At 38.0% G+C, this 16,348-nt stretch overlaps 1 protein-coding gene, 1 long non-coding RNA gene and 1 pseudogene across 2 annotated transcripts; 1 reads left to right on the forward strand and 2 right to left on the reverse strand.

The window, feature by feature from the left end:
- Window positions 1-1,169: 1,169 nt before the first annotated feature.
- Window positions 1,170-2,382, reverse strand: LOC132959424 (signal transducer and activator of transcription 1-like). Its single transcript, XM_061032424.1, has 4 exons — window positions 2,240-2,382; window positions 1,883-1,961; window positions 1,695-1,791; window positions 1,170-1,300 (listed from the first exon to the last, which is right to left on the reverse strand). The coding sequence occupies exons 1-4, from the start codon at window positions 2,337-2,339 to the stop codon at window positions 1,211-1,213; spliced, it is 366 nt and encodes a 121-aa protein (XP_060888407.1). The 5' UTR covers window positions 2,340-2,382; the 3' UTR covers window positions 1,170-1,210.
- A 1,485-nt stretch (window positions 2,383-3,867) lies between these two features.
- On the forward strand, window positions 3,868-4,675 carry LOC132959436 (uncharacterized). Its single transcript, XR_009667000.1, has 2 exons — window positions 3,868-3,951; window positions 4,509-4,675. It is a non-coding gene; the product is annotated as an uncharacterized LOC132959436 (long non-coding RNA).
- A 394-nt stretch (window positions 4,676-5,069) lies between these two features.
- On the reverse strand, window positions 5,070-5,530 carry LOC132959425 (signal transducer and activator of transcription 1-alpha/beta-like; annotated as a pseudogene).
- Between the last annotated feature and the right edge of the window lie 10,818 nt (window positions 5,531-16,348).

A 16,348-nucleotide genomic window follows, 5' to 3' on the forward strand; every position in this document is an offset into this window, starting at 1 on the left:
CGGAGGCGGGTTAGATATTAGGCCCCGCCCCCTCGGAAAGTCATCCCCTGGATAAAGTGGCTCGTCTCTCGAGAGCGCACGCTTTTTTCTCTCGCTTTTCTCTCGTTTTTCTTTGTAAATTTTCCTCGTAACTTCTTCTTCTAAACTCTCTTAGACGTCTCTTGTTAAATCCTTGTTTCAAACCACTTTGTTTCTTCAAGTTTTGCCGACGCGGAACTCTTTGAATTTAAGTCCGGATTCGCAGAACCTGCAGAACTCGAATCCAACTTAAACCAACCCTGATTCTTAAAGCCCGCATTCTAAGGTTTTTCTTACAGCCTAAGATTGAGCGCCTCTGTCTTTTTCCTTTTTTTTAAAGTATTGATCATTCGTCTTCCAGAACATTATTTTTTTCTATCCTCACATTTGACTACAAGAGACCATTCAAGTCAAGTGAGGATCAACGAGCGTCCATCCTGACGAACGTTAATTAAGACTCTTTGAGCCGCTGAGAGAAGGACCCACGGACATCTGCTTGGACCGCTGTGTTTTTCTTCAAACCCATCTCACTCCGACCGGACCTGCTACGGCGGTTATTGTGGGCCACCGGCATTCCTGATCCGAAAGAACTCGACGGGAAGTCTTGGTACCATTCGGCGGAGTTCAATTGAACACTACGTCTCAGTAAGGAAGCGTTCTGATTATGAGATTGGGTTGTTGAGTCAAGCTTGTGGTATCCGAATCAAAGCCTCAGAGTCAACTTTCACCAAATTTATTAAGTTCCCTTTTTATTTTTATTTCTCAAACTCCCACTTCGTTAAATCCCTCAAACAATATAGTTAAACTCCAAACTTGACATAAGGACCTCACCATGGCAACTTAAACAATTCAATATTATTATTCAAGTTATATCACTGTCGTAATTATACTGATATTACTTGTGCATTTCCTTTAAATTCTTCTGTTCATCATTTTTCTTTATTAAACTTTCATATAAACTTTCAATACTTTGTCTGTGTAATTTTATGGTTTTTACTGCTTGATAATTCATCCCAATGATATGAGACCGATTTATAGATTCATTAATTACTACAAGTAATATTAGTTTCCTTACTTAACAAGGATGGTGCCCCGAGTTATATATATATAAATATTAAAAGTAGATACGCTACAATTTCTTTCTCTGTATGTTAGATGTCATGCATGCAACAACACATAAAGAAAATGACACTTAAGCTGATGCACTATTCAGTGTAGAGCAACAAACTGAGGCTGCCTCTACCTGAACATCAAGCTCTTCAAATCCAAGCAGATTGTTGGTCTGAGCAGAGCAAGAGGAAGAAAAAACACACAGCAAAACTTAGCTCCCATTACTGGCCAAACCCCATAAAAACATCTCCAAATTTAAGCTTTGGTTACTGGTTTGCGACACGACAATACTTGAAGCAACTGCATTTAAGATCAATGAGGACAAAATAACAGATAAATACAGACAGAGTAAAGCCGGGTTTAAATTTCTACACATCTACCGGTTCATCTCAGATGGACATATCGTGCAGTTTACTCGTCTACAATCATCTGAGGTGTTGTTTCTTTACAGGTGATGAATTAACAGAAATCTTCACCTGTAAAAAAAAACCCTGTGCAGACTGTCAACAGCAGTATTTAAAGAGGTGCTCACAGAAGCTGGTTCAGCAGCTTATCAAAATACTCACCACAGCATCAATGTCTCTGGGGCCGACTAACTGTGACAAAGCCCTGTAGTCATCAGGAGACATGGGCAACATGTTGTCCTGCAGTCTGGACGGATGTCTGAACAGAAAGCAAATCCACATTAAATCTGCTCAATGCATTACCAATAAAATATTTGACATGTGTTTAAAAGGTGACATTCTCTGCTCACACTTCAGAGACAGAAATGAGCTCTGTCTTCATGTAGCTGCTCCTCTCTGGATTGTTCTCCACATCCATGGGCTCCTGAGCTAAAAGTCAAATAAACACAGATTCAACATTAACAGCATTTAGTCCCCAATAAGCATTAAATAAACGTGCAGTTTGCAATAAGATACTTTGCTGAAATTACAGGTAATAAAAAACCTCTCATCAGCTCGTTTGTATAAAAGGTTGAATGTTTTTACGGCACCTGCAGATTGTTAGTTTAATAAACACTCTTAAAAGAAGCATTAATACTTGAAATGTAAGACAGCATCATATTTTATAAACAGATCATATGATTTTACTGTGGAACCAGAACACTTACTCTCTGTGGGTTTGGGGTAGTATTTCCCGAAGGCCTTGTCTTTTGGGATGTTGGGGTAGAGGAAGCGGAGCGGGTTCTCGGGGATGTTCTCGGCAGCCATCACTTTGTAGGTACGGATGATGTCGAGCAGAGAGACGGCCGACGGCTCCACAGAGTGAAAGAGAGAGAGAGGGAGTAGGAAACTGTTCTTCAATTTAAATATCAGAAAATGTCAGATACTGAGCGGAAAGTTTTGGGGGTAGCACAGCACGACCTATCTGGGCATATTGTATGTTTCTGGTTTAATGCTGGTGCTAAAGGGAGATATCTACTGGATCAAAGAGTCTCACATTCTTCCTTTACATAAGACATGAACAGCATCAGTCCTTCACTCACTGCAGAGGTCGTATTCCATCCAGGTAAAGGTGATGGCTCCCTCTCTGCTGCTCTCACTGAACCTGAGCAGGAAGGTCCCGGGACACTTATCACTGAGCAGAGCCTTCTCCCTCTCCTTACTGATGAAGCCCATGATGGAGCTGCACACACACACACACACACACACACACACACACACACACACACACACACACACACACACACACACACACACACACACACACACACACACACACACACACACACACACACACACACACACACACAGAAAACACAGAACTTCACACTGAAGAAAGACGGCAGCACTCACCCGTCGTTCCGAAGGGAAAGCAGGTGTCTTTTAATCACATCCAGGATTCCTTCGATCCACAACCAGAAGGAATACGCTTTCTCGTTCGCACTCTGCTTACAGACAAATACATTCAGTTCAAAGAGAAGATGTAGTTTTAACTTTATGATGCACCAAAAAGACTCCATTAGTATCTGCTAACCTGTACATGTTTCTCTTATTGCAGCTTTTGGTTAAATTACAGATTTGAATACAGATTTTATTCATTTTTAACTTGTGGTATCGAAAAGTCTCACAGATGTTGACAATCTTAAATCTCAGGCTGAATGGGGCTCACCTTGCAGAACTTGGTCATGTCCACTAGATGGCAGCCAAACTATGCTGTTTCATTTAACATCCAATATTTCCCCACTTCCGTTCGGGGTCGATGGGGACAGTGTACGAACCATTTTAGTTTAAATAAAATTAAATACCTTCGATTGTCGACAGAATAGCTAATGCTTCATTTTTCAATACATATATGAGCTAACTACGCTCTCAAGAGTGGGAAAAAATCAAATGTTTTTTAAAACACAAATGTAGTTCCAGATTTTGTCCATTGGGGGCAGTATAGACACAACAAGCAGTGTAAAGATGGAGAATCTGGCAGATTTACACTTAGTAAAAACACATTTAAAATAAAAGCTTCAAACACTTTATATTATAATCAAAACATTTTTTATTTTCTTTCTTTTACTATCGACACACACACACACACACACACACACACACACACACACACACACACACACACACACACACACACACACACACACGTATCTATAGCAGGATTTTGTCCAGTACCAGAAGCTCACTGCAGGGGATTTATGTATGAAAGTCTGTAGTCTAATCTAAAGTCTGTCACATTGATAGATGAAGCAGACACACTCGCCGATCGTCTAAAAACGATCCTTTGTCTTTTTATGATGACCTGCCGGGGCCAAGTTTACCCACAACTTTATACTGGTTATTTGTCAAAGGATATGCGGACAGGAGCCACTTACTGCAGGTACATTTCCATCTCTACTGAACTCTATTCACTTTAACTTGTTGTAAACTCTGAAGTGGTCCATTATTTCAGTTTGTACGCTGAAAAAACAACACCCAAATGAAACTTCACTGTCAGCAAGAACGAAAGCAGCCTTTGTTTTCTCTGACTAGTTTGTGGCCTTTTTCACAGAGAATGATTTCAGTTGAATTATTAAAAAGTAATTGATTTTATTAACTGCTCAGACTGACTCTCTGATCTCCGCTCAGTGTAATTATCACATAGTTACTTTTAGTTTAATATTTGGTAGTAGTAAAACTAGAAATAGTATAGATTTTAATGTAGTGAAATATTGATTCAATTAGTTTAAGGGTTAAAAAAATTCTAAATAATTTTTCCTGATATGTTTTATATCAGGAGACTTGGCAGGTAGAATAACTGTGTTTTTAAAAGTGTAAAAGTATTTCTCTTCCCTGCACATGTTTCTGGTAAATTCATTCATTTACACATTGTAGAGATGTTGTTACTTCTACTTAAGTTTACACTTTTCATTCTACACACTGACTTGGTTTTTCTAGGATGTACAGAAGAGATTGTACGGGCCCATCTGGCGCTCCAGGTTCGGTCCGTTTGACATCGTTAATGTGGCGACTCCAGAGCTCATAGCTCAGGTAATCCGACAGGAGGGTCGGCATCCAGTTAACATTTACTTATGTGCTTTGAATATTTTACTCACTGATATTCATTCAACCTTTATTTATACTCGAAAGATCATTGAGGGGCAACCCTCATTTACAATGACATCGAGTAATTACAGAAATCATTTAAAACAGACATTAAATCAAAAATAAAAACAGGGGACAGATAATACAAGACTGCTAAAATCAGTCTACAAAAGGCTAAAATGTACTAAGATAATTAAGCGAGTACAAAACTGCAATAAAAAAACACACTTATGTAAAACAGTTACAAACAGAGGTTGGGAGGCTTAAAATCAGGTTTCTAAAATACACAAAAGATAAGAGTTCATTTCCCTCAAGAAGATGCTGGATGTTGTTCCATGAGTCCGGTGCAGAATAAGAAAAAGCAGATTTTCCCAGTTCCGATCTGACTCGAGGAACATTCAACAGTAAACGTCTTGAGGAACGTGTCTGGTAACGCCCAGTCGAGAGATGGATAAGTTCTGTCAAAATGTGACCATTACATGACAGGGGGTATTATAAATGTTCTAACCTGCAGGTTCCTCTTAATCTTGCGGATGTTGTGTTGTAGCAGGAAGTTGTTTTCCAGGGCGAAGCGGCTATGTTGGTCGTCGAGCTGAGCCAGGAGGTCGTGGAACTGAACTGTGGCTAAGGAATCCTGCATCGCCACTGTGTCCCTGAAGAGGCACGGAGCACAAGACAAATGAGGCTCTGATCTCTATTCTTGTAAAGTAAAAACTTTTGTTCTACTTTACAAAAAAACCCTCTCACCAGTCGATGCTCTCCATCTACTTGCTCAGGTATTGCCTGATGTCCATGGGGAACGAGTCATCGTAAAGCTGGTCCACCTGCTCCAGGTACTTGCAGTCCAGCATCTGAAGCTGGTTCCACTGCGCCATCTTCTGGTGAACAAAAGCAGATTCATTCAGTGTTAAGAGCTCGGACTTAAAGGTTCGTTTAGGTACATTCCTTTTTTAAAAAGGTTGAATAAAAAGTAGAACTCAGAGGAAAAATAATAATCTGTGTGAACTCTAAAATAAAGAAACTATTTAAAGTTTACGCAATGTCTGAAATTATGATTATGTAGTAATGTTATTGTTGCTATTCAAGATATTTCTCAACATGATAAATATTAGAGAACTGATGTTGCATTAAGTTTTAGCTTCTCACTTTGTGATCTTAAAATAAAGAAATAATGCAACAATTTGATAATCATATCTGTTTCCCGTCCTTCAGGTTGAAAATGAAAGGAAAGGAGTCAGGTTGAATGAACTCTTGAGGTTAAAGACATCTTATTAGAACGAGCAACTCAACTAAGTGAAAGGCTGGATTCATTTTTCTCTAAGTTCAACAACCCAGCTGCTTGACTGCAAAGCAAGAGACCGGAGATCACAAGTGTTGACTGAATAATTATTCTGGGAGCAGTCCCTCCTCCTTCTTGACTCTGTGCTGCTCAGAGAAAACTAAAGTGGAGGTTTTATCCCGGAGGATGTGGTAAAATCATATAAAAACAAATGTAAAAACAAATAAGGGGGAAGATGCATTCACTCTCACCAGAAGATTCTTGTATTTTAGATTTTAAAAATGTAAAATTAATGTTGTTCTCTACAAAAATGGAAAAAATTATGACTTAAAAAAAACATAATGCAACAGACAGATGTTAATTGACCCTGGATTTGAGAACCTGCAGAGAATAATATGGCTTAACTTCAACTAGTGCATAAAACTGGTTGTTCATTTGTCTTTGTGTGTACCTAAGTATGGCTGGTGCATGTGTGCGTGTGTGTGTGTGTGCTCTGATAGGAACAGGTATAGGTGTGTGTGTGTGTGTGTGTGTGTGTGTGTGTGTGTGTGTGTGTGTGTGTGTGTGTGTGTGTGTGTGTGTGGTTCAGGGTCCTTTTATAAATGTGTTTTGGATTTTATTTATGATTCTGAATCTATTTGTTCTTTTTTTATTATGCATTGTGTTTTTTTGTATCTTCTGTAAAACACATTGAGTTTACAGTTGTATATGTGCTACACAAATTAAACTGAATTAAATTAAAACATGCTTCTTCTGCAAAACAAGACAATTTAGGAAATATATGAACTAACAAAACTTACTTTATTTACAGTGATTATTATTCCTTATTTATAAGATTACAAAGTTGAATACAGAAGGGGTCATGGTAAGTTTCCTCACTGCCCCTAGCAACAGTCACTGCAGCACAAATCTCACCTGAACTTACCTGAGCAATCTAATTTAAGTAAACAAAATATCATCCAGAAATCTTTTTTAAACAGAATTCCTCTATATCACTATAATAACTAACACTATAGAACAAAAGACACTGAACTATCATAATTTGTATTGGTGAGTGCAGTCTACATGTGATTCACCTGCTGTAATAATTAGGACATTAGATACAGGTGTGCAGGTAATAACTCATTTTTGGACTTCCAATGGGTGGTAAGGGATAAACCAATATGAAAAACTTACATTTTGCTTTAAATAATTACTAGTCGAGATAGCTAACAAACCGACTTTAAATACGTATCTTTAACTCCTTTATCGTTTGAAATTATCAACTTTTAGCACCAAGTTTAACTCGTCATTTTTAGTCAGTGACAGTGCATCCTATTACGACCACGAACAGCAGATTTAGTCAGAATATTGTCATAGCGGGAGATAATATGTGAATAAACCTACCTTTAGGTCAGAGGAAACGTGAAAATATCTGACAGAAAAAGTATTTTTAGTTCCTAAAAAGGAAATTGTACAGCTTCTTTACCAAGCAGCTCCTCAGCCTTCTTTCGGTGTTGTGTACTGTACTTTAAAGTACAGCTGTGCAGAAACAGCGTAAGCCAATCATCGCTTAGGATCAACAACATGAGCCCGCCCTTTCATTTTCAACAGCCAATGAGAACGACGGACGGTGGCTATTCTGTCAGTTAGCAAGCTCACCCTGATAACATTAACAAAGCGTGTGTTTTTTCATGAAAATACTCAGTATATGTGCAAGATAAAGGAATAAACACTTGTTCTTATGTGCTTAATCGACTCAAAGGAAACTGTCGCTTGTGGACGTCCTGTTCCAACAGCAGAACAAAAAGCGTTTGGGTCAGGACTCCTGTGAAGCACATCAACACTCAGGACATCTGCACTCAGCTTCCAATCAACATCAAGCCTCCCTCTGTGATCACAGTTCCTGCCCTCATATCACGATCAGCTGATCATGAAAATAAAAACTGTCCTTGCAGCTTATGCACGATTTTACCAGCCAGTCAGTGATGGTCGTAAACAAAGAAGGTTCAGATGTTATCCATACCTGCCTCTCCATGGAAGCAGGTATGAGTTGAAGTTTGGATCAGAGCATCCATGCAAACCAGTATATTTTAACTCCTACACAGCAAAGAGTTTTTACTACCAACATCATTTTCATAACAATTGAACTTAAAAGTAGAGAAAGTCCTTTAGCTGCAGTTCTTAAAATGTCGACTGGATGCAGCCTCATTCTGACTAATGCAGGAAAATCATTCTGTCCACTGAGATAAAGATTCTCTGAGAGGAGTCGATGGTAACTTATCAGGTTAGACTCGTGCTTTACAATTAGGCTAGACTAAAACACCAGGCTGGTTTTGATTCATCGCCAGCCCCTTTGCTGAACAACATTCCTTCTTTTTCTCTTTTTCTCCCGACTTTCCGTCCCTACAGTTCTATCTGGAAGAAAAGACAACATTTCCCAAACATACAAGATTCAAGTAAAGGACACAGAAAAAGTTATAAACTTTCTCAACTGCACAAAAAGTTTTGATTCAAGATCATAAGCCCTTTGTCCTCAACCCACTTTATTACAACTTAACTTGTCAAACCATGCTTTGAAATGATCCCAGTTGATGTCATTTTGCAGTCATGTGAACACGATCCGGATAATTTAATGGAACCGGACAACTCTTGTGTCAAGTTGTTTGTTATACTTCCAATGCGTTGTGCATTGAAGCTATAAAACACCAAGCTTTGAAAATCTTTTACAATACTGCACTTGCATTCAAACATTAAGTCTCTCAGCCCAACACAGGCTCAGCCTTTCACTTTCAGTAATACTTCAATTCCACCCATTAACTCAGAGCATGCTCAGACAACTTACTCTCTTAAATTATTATGCTGCAAGGAAAGGCAGAGCAGCAACCACAGGGTTAGTTTCTAGTTGACAAACTGACTTTGCATGCTTAATGCTCCTGAAGGTGTTTTCTATCACTCAAATCACTGTGATGCATATCAGCACAGATCACAGAGAGGAGTTTGAAAACAAGCTTTGGGACGAGGGAAGGACAATCTGACAGCTCGGAGTCATTAGGTTCATGTTTAAAAAAAATAAAGGCACACATGGAAGACGCAGGGATTGTTCTGGTCAAGGTTCAAGTTTTCAATCTATCTGTGCACTTTAGAATATGTGCTCCTATAATGTTTCTTATGTTTTATCTTTGTTTAGTGATGAATGACTTTCGTTGTATATTATCTCTTTACTAACACATGTGTTTGCATTCATAGATGTCATCGAGTGCGTCAGATTTGGACAGCATCAGCACAAGTTAACAGTGCGACACATGAGGAAAAAACAACTTCATGAAGAACAAGTGACAGTTGCCTCAAAGCTGTGAACTTCCTTGGTTTTCTGTAATAATTCCCCCATGTTCACTGCACTTTGTGGACATGAAGTATGGTTTGTAATGTCTCAGGATGCTCCAAAGAAGGCATGATGCATGGAGGAGCTATGCTAAGCACATACATGCAGAGCTAAAACCTAAAGTAGGACCACAGTTTCTGTTGTTTTTATCATATTTTATGTTTTAAAATCAGCTGTAAGCCAAACTTGTGAATTAAGAAACAACTTCAGAGTCCTGTCCTTGGAAGTAATCCTTGTGCCCCTTTCTAAATGGGATGCTACTGGGTCTTAGTTTAGACTTGAGACAAAATATTTTACATCCTTTTCACTGAAAACAAAGCTTCTGTGTCCTGCAGACACCAGGGTCTCCTCAAGAACAGCCACAGTGGTCGACCACCATGGATGGGAGCTTTCCATAGATTATCTGCTCTTTGTGGTTAAAGTACAGCATATTGATGGGCGACATTTTGGTGGGTGTGCAGCAGGGCCCTGCAGTGCCCCGCGGGTTGGCCTTGTTCACCAGGTGAGCTAGAGGACTAACTCTGAGTCCGGGGATTGTGTGTTCGAACCTCACTTGGGTCCAGTGAATTTTAAAGTCCAAATACACCTGGAGAAAATCCCAAAGTGTGAAGGGCATCTGTGGTGTGGTGGATTAGATTCTTAACTCTGAAGGCACCCATGGTGGAAGTGCTGAGAAACAAAGAAACATCATCACAATATTTTCAGAAATTGTGGACAATCAGCTCTGATCACAGTGAATGGAGAGGCCTGTTATTAACAGTCGTGATGGGATTACTAAATCACTCCACTTATTCATCATTTTTTAAGGTACTTGTACTTTACTTTGAGTATTTTCTGCTCCATTTATTTATTGTGATAAAGTTCCCCATGATTATATAATGTAATAGGCTACATATTGGCTTTACTTACACGAAACATGCTGCATACACACACATTCATTAAGAATATGTGATGGCTAAAAATAACGACAGCTAAGTGTTTTAAAGTATATATTTTATTGTAATTAAAAGCTTTGTTGTGCTTCAAATGATCTACATGATATTGAAGGTTTTAACTCTTTGTGGCTGTAATGTAACTTCTACACTTTACAACCATAGACTGTAAATATTACAGTATAGCTCACCTGGAGGTTAACAGCCTCGTCAGGTCTGCATCATGCATTCATATTACACTGCTGCCCTCTGCTGGCACTGGGTTACAATTACATCCATCAGTCAGTATAACACAAATGTTTCCTCTTTTTAACGATTCAGCTTTTTTTCCACCACATAAATGTGTGGAAAATATAAATAGTGCAGTTACTTCTGTATAGCATACAGTAGTTTACCTACCAATATTTTCAACCATCTTTTATACTTATCTCAGAATATGTTAAAACAAACTAAATGAAAAGACTTAATCATTTGTAAATGTTTGGAAATTAAAGTGACTACACCTATAACTACTACAAGATTGAACATGTGTTTGTAATGTAAAATATTAGTGTTTTGTTTGGTATAAAAGCAGGAGTGTTTGGATAATTTCACTATTAGACAAATCTTTAAACAACAGATCCACAGATTATAAATCTAAAAATGAATGTTTTATTTATTTTCGGTGTTTTACTTAATTTTGTTATTGTTATTGTGTCTCCTAATTCACAGCGACTTCTCTACGTCGATACGACCTTTACCTGGGAGTGACACGGCCAACGTCACTTCCGCTGCTGCGCATCACGCTCAGGTGTGCTCCTCAGGTGCGCCAAAGTTAATATCGACCCTGTGACCACTCGAGCGGATGACGGGTGTCCGAGTTTGGATGAAAATGCTGCGAAAAGAAGAATTGAAGACGAAGAAGAAAAAAGTAATGCTAATGCTAATGCTAACTGAACCATAACAACATCGTCTGTCTGAAAGATTCAACCAAAAGTGAAGAGAAAGTTGTTGTTTGAACTCAACATTCAGGGTTTTCTTCTTGTTTCTTTGTACAGGTGTGTGCAGGTGTTTCCACGCTCTGTGCTGTAGCTCTGAGGTAAAATGATTTTCTAAACATTACTGTTCACAGAGCTCAGAGATTAAATGTTCATCTTGATAAAGTAATATGAATAAACTTCATTTATTTTATTTAAAAGTAAAAGCTCTTCATCCAGCTTTCTGTGTTTAATTTACTCAAAGAAACAGCAGTCTGATTAATTTATTATTTAAGTGCAGTAACCAACAACTAACCACCAGAGGGCGCCCTCTCTATATAAAGTGATTTATAAACGATATAATGCATTTATTTTAAACCTTTAACTTTAATTAGAGTTTTTGTGACAGTTAATTTTGTAAGTCAATAAAGTAATTTGATATTTAAGATTACATCATTGTAAGGTAAATTATTTATATTAAAGCTGCATTTTTACCTTTTAGTTAATTAAATTAGTTTTTAGTTTTTCTTCATGAAAATACCACAAACCTTTTTATTGATTGGATTGAAATGATCATGATCAATGATCAATATCACAGATCAATTACAACTCTGAATATATATTTTATATGTATATGTATATATATATGTATAGAGCAGTTTCTTTCCCCCCAAAGCTCGATCAGGTTAAAGGTAAACAAACTTGTAGAACTTATAATATAAGATAAATCTGTTAAGATGTTTCTTAAGACCTTATACTTAATGTTTCTATATTATATTCTACATTTAAACTTTGAATTTAAGTTTGTTTCAGTCTCATCCACAACCCTTAAAGTGAAGTTAAACACAGATAATTTACAGTGAATGATGAAACTCAGGTTTATTCCAATCATCACAATGTTGTATAATCACAAACATTTTCTGAGTTTTATTAACTTGATGAACTAAAATTAGTTTTTCTTCTCCAACAGGAACTCTGTTGACGTCTTCCAGGAGGATCCCCCGTCGGTGGCCGTCTTCCTGCTCAGGTAGGAGACTCAAAGCTTTCTTAATGTTTTATTATGTTCCAGGTTTTAGGTCTTATAGATGTTTAGACTCAGTTATTTTAATCATTTGACTTCATCCTTTTTGATCAGCTAGAAGTCGATTTAGAGTTGAGGAACATCAGGTGTTTAATGTAAAACTACATTATTATTTTTTAATCTATTAGGTATCGTTAGTCGACAGCTTATGTTAGCTACATAGCATTATGTGTTTTTGTATGTTGATGTTAAAGCTGATTTAAGGAGTTATGACCTCCTTTAGACATGGACATCCAGTGCTGCTATTACTTCCTGATCTAACGTTATCCTGAAGGTAGCATCAGTGTCCTGAATGTTAAAGTGAACTATTTTCCCTGAAAATGATTTGAATCACTTCTCCTTTGACGGGTTAAAGAGACTTTAACTTTTAACAGGACACTGATGCTACCTAGATCAGGAAGTAATACCAGCGCTGTATGTCCATGTCTAAAGGAGGTCATAACTCCTTAAATCTGCTGAACATACAAAACTGATAACACTTTGTAGCTAACATCAGCTGTTGACATCGATAAGACCTAAAACCTGGAACATAATAAAACAACATTAAGAAAGCTTTGAGCTCCTACCCAATGGGGCTGGAGGATAGTGGGGGTAGTAGTGTAGTAACCCCCTCACCTGTGACACCTTATTGTATTGTGCTGATGTAACGTGTCATCATGAGGTCATCATGTCTGTTCAATATTTTATTGTAATAAAACTACTGCTGTGTCCATTTTGGCACATTTCTTTAGAGTGCTACTCACACGTTTAGCTGTGTTGCACATTCCATGAATGCACGATGCTTACAAGTTATACCTCGTTGTAAAGGTGACCGATCAGGCTTTGCAACAATATAAAATACAACACCAATTAGTATTATTAAAGAAATAATTGACAAAATAATGTTTCCAAACTTTCTGAGGAGTTTATTTCCAACAGTTATCAAAGCCACAGAAATCCTTCAGAATCAGCTTTATTGGACAGGTATGCTTCAACACACGAGGAATTTTACTTTAGTAAACTGAGCTCTCTTTGTACAAAGGTATAATATTAAATATCAACAATAAACTAATAAACAAAGACTAATATGTACAAGGCTAAATAGGATAGTGGTGCAGTGGTGAGTAGTGCAAAAGATGGTTAAGGAAACATGAGGTCATCCTTCATTTTAGAGTTGTTGCAGGACGTGTCAAACTGGCTCAAAGTAAGTGACAAAGGAAGGATATCACATGAAACAAGGTTTAAAAGGAAGTAAATTTATTATCAAATAATCATAATTATGTAAATCAGTCATGAATGCAATGTGTGGATGAGTGTAGTGTTGTAAAGTGGGAACAAAAGCAAACCAGTTGGTGGAGGCCTGGGAGAAAGAGAGGGGAGACACGTTAGACTGGAAGCCACTTATAAGCAGAGTCCTGATGGACTCAGGTGTACCCAGGTGGACTAACGGCCTTCCTGACTCCGCCTACTGTCTGCCAAGCCAGGAAGGCAAACAAATGTAGACTTGAACAAAACAACACACAGATCCAGAATGAGAAACATAGTCTGCATCTGTCCCTGTGGCTCAGGAGATAGATGGAGGACTTGGAGTCTGGAGCCTGGAGGTCGTGGGTTCGAATCTTATCAGGACTCAGTGAATTTTAAAGGTGTCGGTCCTAAATGAAAGACTCAAGAGGAGAAACATCGTGAAGCACCTGCCAGTATGGATCCACAGGAAAGACACACACACACACACACACCATTATCTTAAAGGTGTTGGTCCAAAGGAAAGACTCAAGAGATCTGAGAAACACAGTAAAGCATCTGTCTCTGTGGCTCAAGAGATAGAAGGAGGACTTGGAGTCTGGAGTCTGGAGGTGGTGGGTTCGAATCCTATCAGGACTCAGTGAATTTTAAAGTCTAACATCTGAAATGATGAAGATAAATACGCCCGGAGCAAATAACATACTGTGAAGGTATCGGTAGTGTAGTGGATAAGATTGTGGTTTCCAACCTCTGTAGGTGGTGAGCATAGGTTCAAATCCCACTGTGTCCGGTGATGGAGGATTGGAATCTTATCAGGCAAATTTTAAGTCAAAATCGGAAATGACGATGATAAATACGCCCGGAACACATCACCTAGTATGAAGGAACCGGTGGCCTAGTGGAATTGTCCTTGCATCTGCAATGGGTACATGCTAGTTCGAGTCCAGCTTCCACAGCATTGGCACCCGGAACAGCCAGTTCCCTGTGGTGTTTTATGAGTAACACAAGTACGGGTTATGAAAAAGAAAATCAAGTGTCTGAAGTTTTGTGAACATGTCAGACCCTTTTTTAAAGTGTTGGATGACTTAATGTACTAAATATAGTGTACTAACCTAAATTCATTGATCATCCATTGTTCCCACCATGACATAAGATTTTATTTATTATATATACATATGGTCAATCATATATTAGGATAATATGGTTCAAAGTTAAAAGGAGCATCAGTGAAGTCACTAGAGACACTGTTTACATGATATGTGAACACCAAGAACACCTCTCCTCTCTCTGGATCATTCAGGGAACAGGAAGTTATAAAGGACACAGGAAGTTGACAGTTCTTTCGTCAATCTGCACACAGCAACAGAAATGTAAGTTCATTTACTGAAGTTAAGGTTTAGCATTAGCATTAGCATGTAGCTTAGCATTAGCAACAACTTGTATTAGTTTATTGTTTGAATTTATATAGAACTTTGGTAATGACTAAACTTCTTGTGTCTTGTAGTTTTCACTCCTTCAATCTGGTGAGTAAATCAAAAGAGAAGATCATCTCTTTGCTCCCCTCAGGTGCAGCTCCTGAAATTCAAACACAAAGTTTACATTTAGTTTAGACCAACAAAGACAAAGTTTACATTTAGTTTGGACTGACAAAGACAAAGTTTACATTTAGTTTGGATTAACAAAGACAAAGTTTACATTTAGTTTGGACTGACAAAGACAAAGTTTACATTTAGTTTGGACCGACAAAGACAAAGTTTACATTTAGTTTGGACAGACAAAGACAAAGTTTACATTTAGTTTGGACAGACAAAGTTTACATTTAGTTTGGACAGACAAAGACAAAGTTTACATTTAGTTTGGACAGACAAAGTTTACATTTAGTTTGGACAGACAAAGACAAAGTTTACATTTAGTTTGGACAGACGAAGACAAAGTTTACATTTAGTTTGGACAGACAAAGACCAAGTCTACATTTAGTTTGGACAGACAAAGAGGTTCCTCATTGAACACATGTGAGTATGTAGAAATGAAAAGGTCTGGTTCATCTATCTGTAGAGAAAAGGTTCAAAATGTTTGATTTGCATTTTAAATTGAATTCATTCAAAATAAAACAGTTTGTTTAAGTTTGTTGAAGCTGTTTCAATCGTCTTCTTTCTGTTTAACACCCCGACATGTCATGACTCAAACTTAACTCTGTTAGTCAAACATCACTCACCAAACTCATCATACTGAAGGTGTACAGCTGCAGAGAGACGACAGACACGGCGGCTACATGCTAATGCTAAGCTACATGCTAATGCTAAGCCACGTGGTATGCTACATCAGATGCAATACGTCACAAATTATAACAAGGCTAATGTTAAGATACATGCTAATGCTAAGCTACATGCTAATGCTAAGCCACGTGGTATGCTACATCAGATGCAATACGTCACAAATTATAACAAGGCTAATGTTAAGCTACATGCTTATGTTAAGCTACATGCTAATGCTAAACCTTAACTTCAGTAAAGGAACTTACTTTTCTGTTGCTGCCTGCTGTGAGCAGATTAAAGAAAGAACCCTCAACTTCCTGTTTCCTTTATAACTTCCTGTTGATAAATCCAGAGCACTTCCTGTTCATAACCAGAGCACTTCCTGTTGATAAATCCAGAGCACTTCCTGTTAATAACCAGAGCACTTCCTGTTGATAAATCCAGAGCTACAGATTCACAGATATAAGAAGACCGATGAGTTCAGACGTTCAGAAACAAAGCTACATGGACAGACAGGTGATCATTCATTTGATTTCGTCTGGTTGTGTTGGATGGATGTTTCTCGATCTTTCATTGAGTCCATTTGAACTTTTGTGATCTGT

The sequence above is a fragment of the Labrus mixtus genome, chromosome 24, assembly GCF_963584025.1.
Source record: "Labrus mixtus chromosome 24, fLabMix1.1, whole genome shotgun sequence".
Taxonomy (NCBI): Eukaryota; Metazoa; Chordata; class Actinopteri; order Labriformes; family Labridae; genus Labrus; species Labrus mixtus.

Bases quoted from the DNA above. Each gene is read 5' to 3' on its own strand.
- LOC132959424 (XM_061032424.1), bottom strand. From the start codon at position 2,339: ATGGCTGCCGAGAACATCCCCGAGAACCCGCTCCGCTTCCTCTACCCC. The intron at 1,962-2,239 runs GTAAGTGTTCTG...TTTGACTTTTAG, and splicing joins CTACCCCAAACCCACAGAGA to CTCAGGAGCCCATGGATGTG. The intron at 1,301-1,694 runs GTGAGTATTTTG...TGCTCTGCTCAG, and splicing joins CCAGAGACATTGATGCTGTG to ACCAACAATCTGCTTGGATT.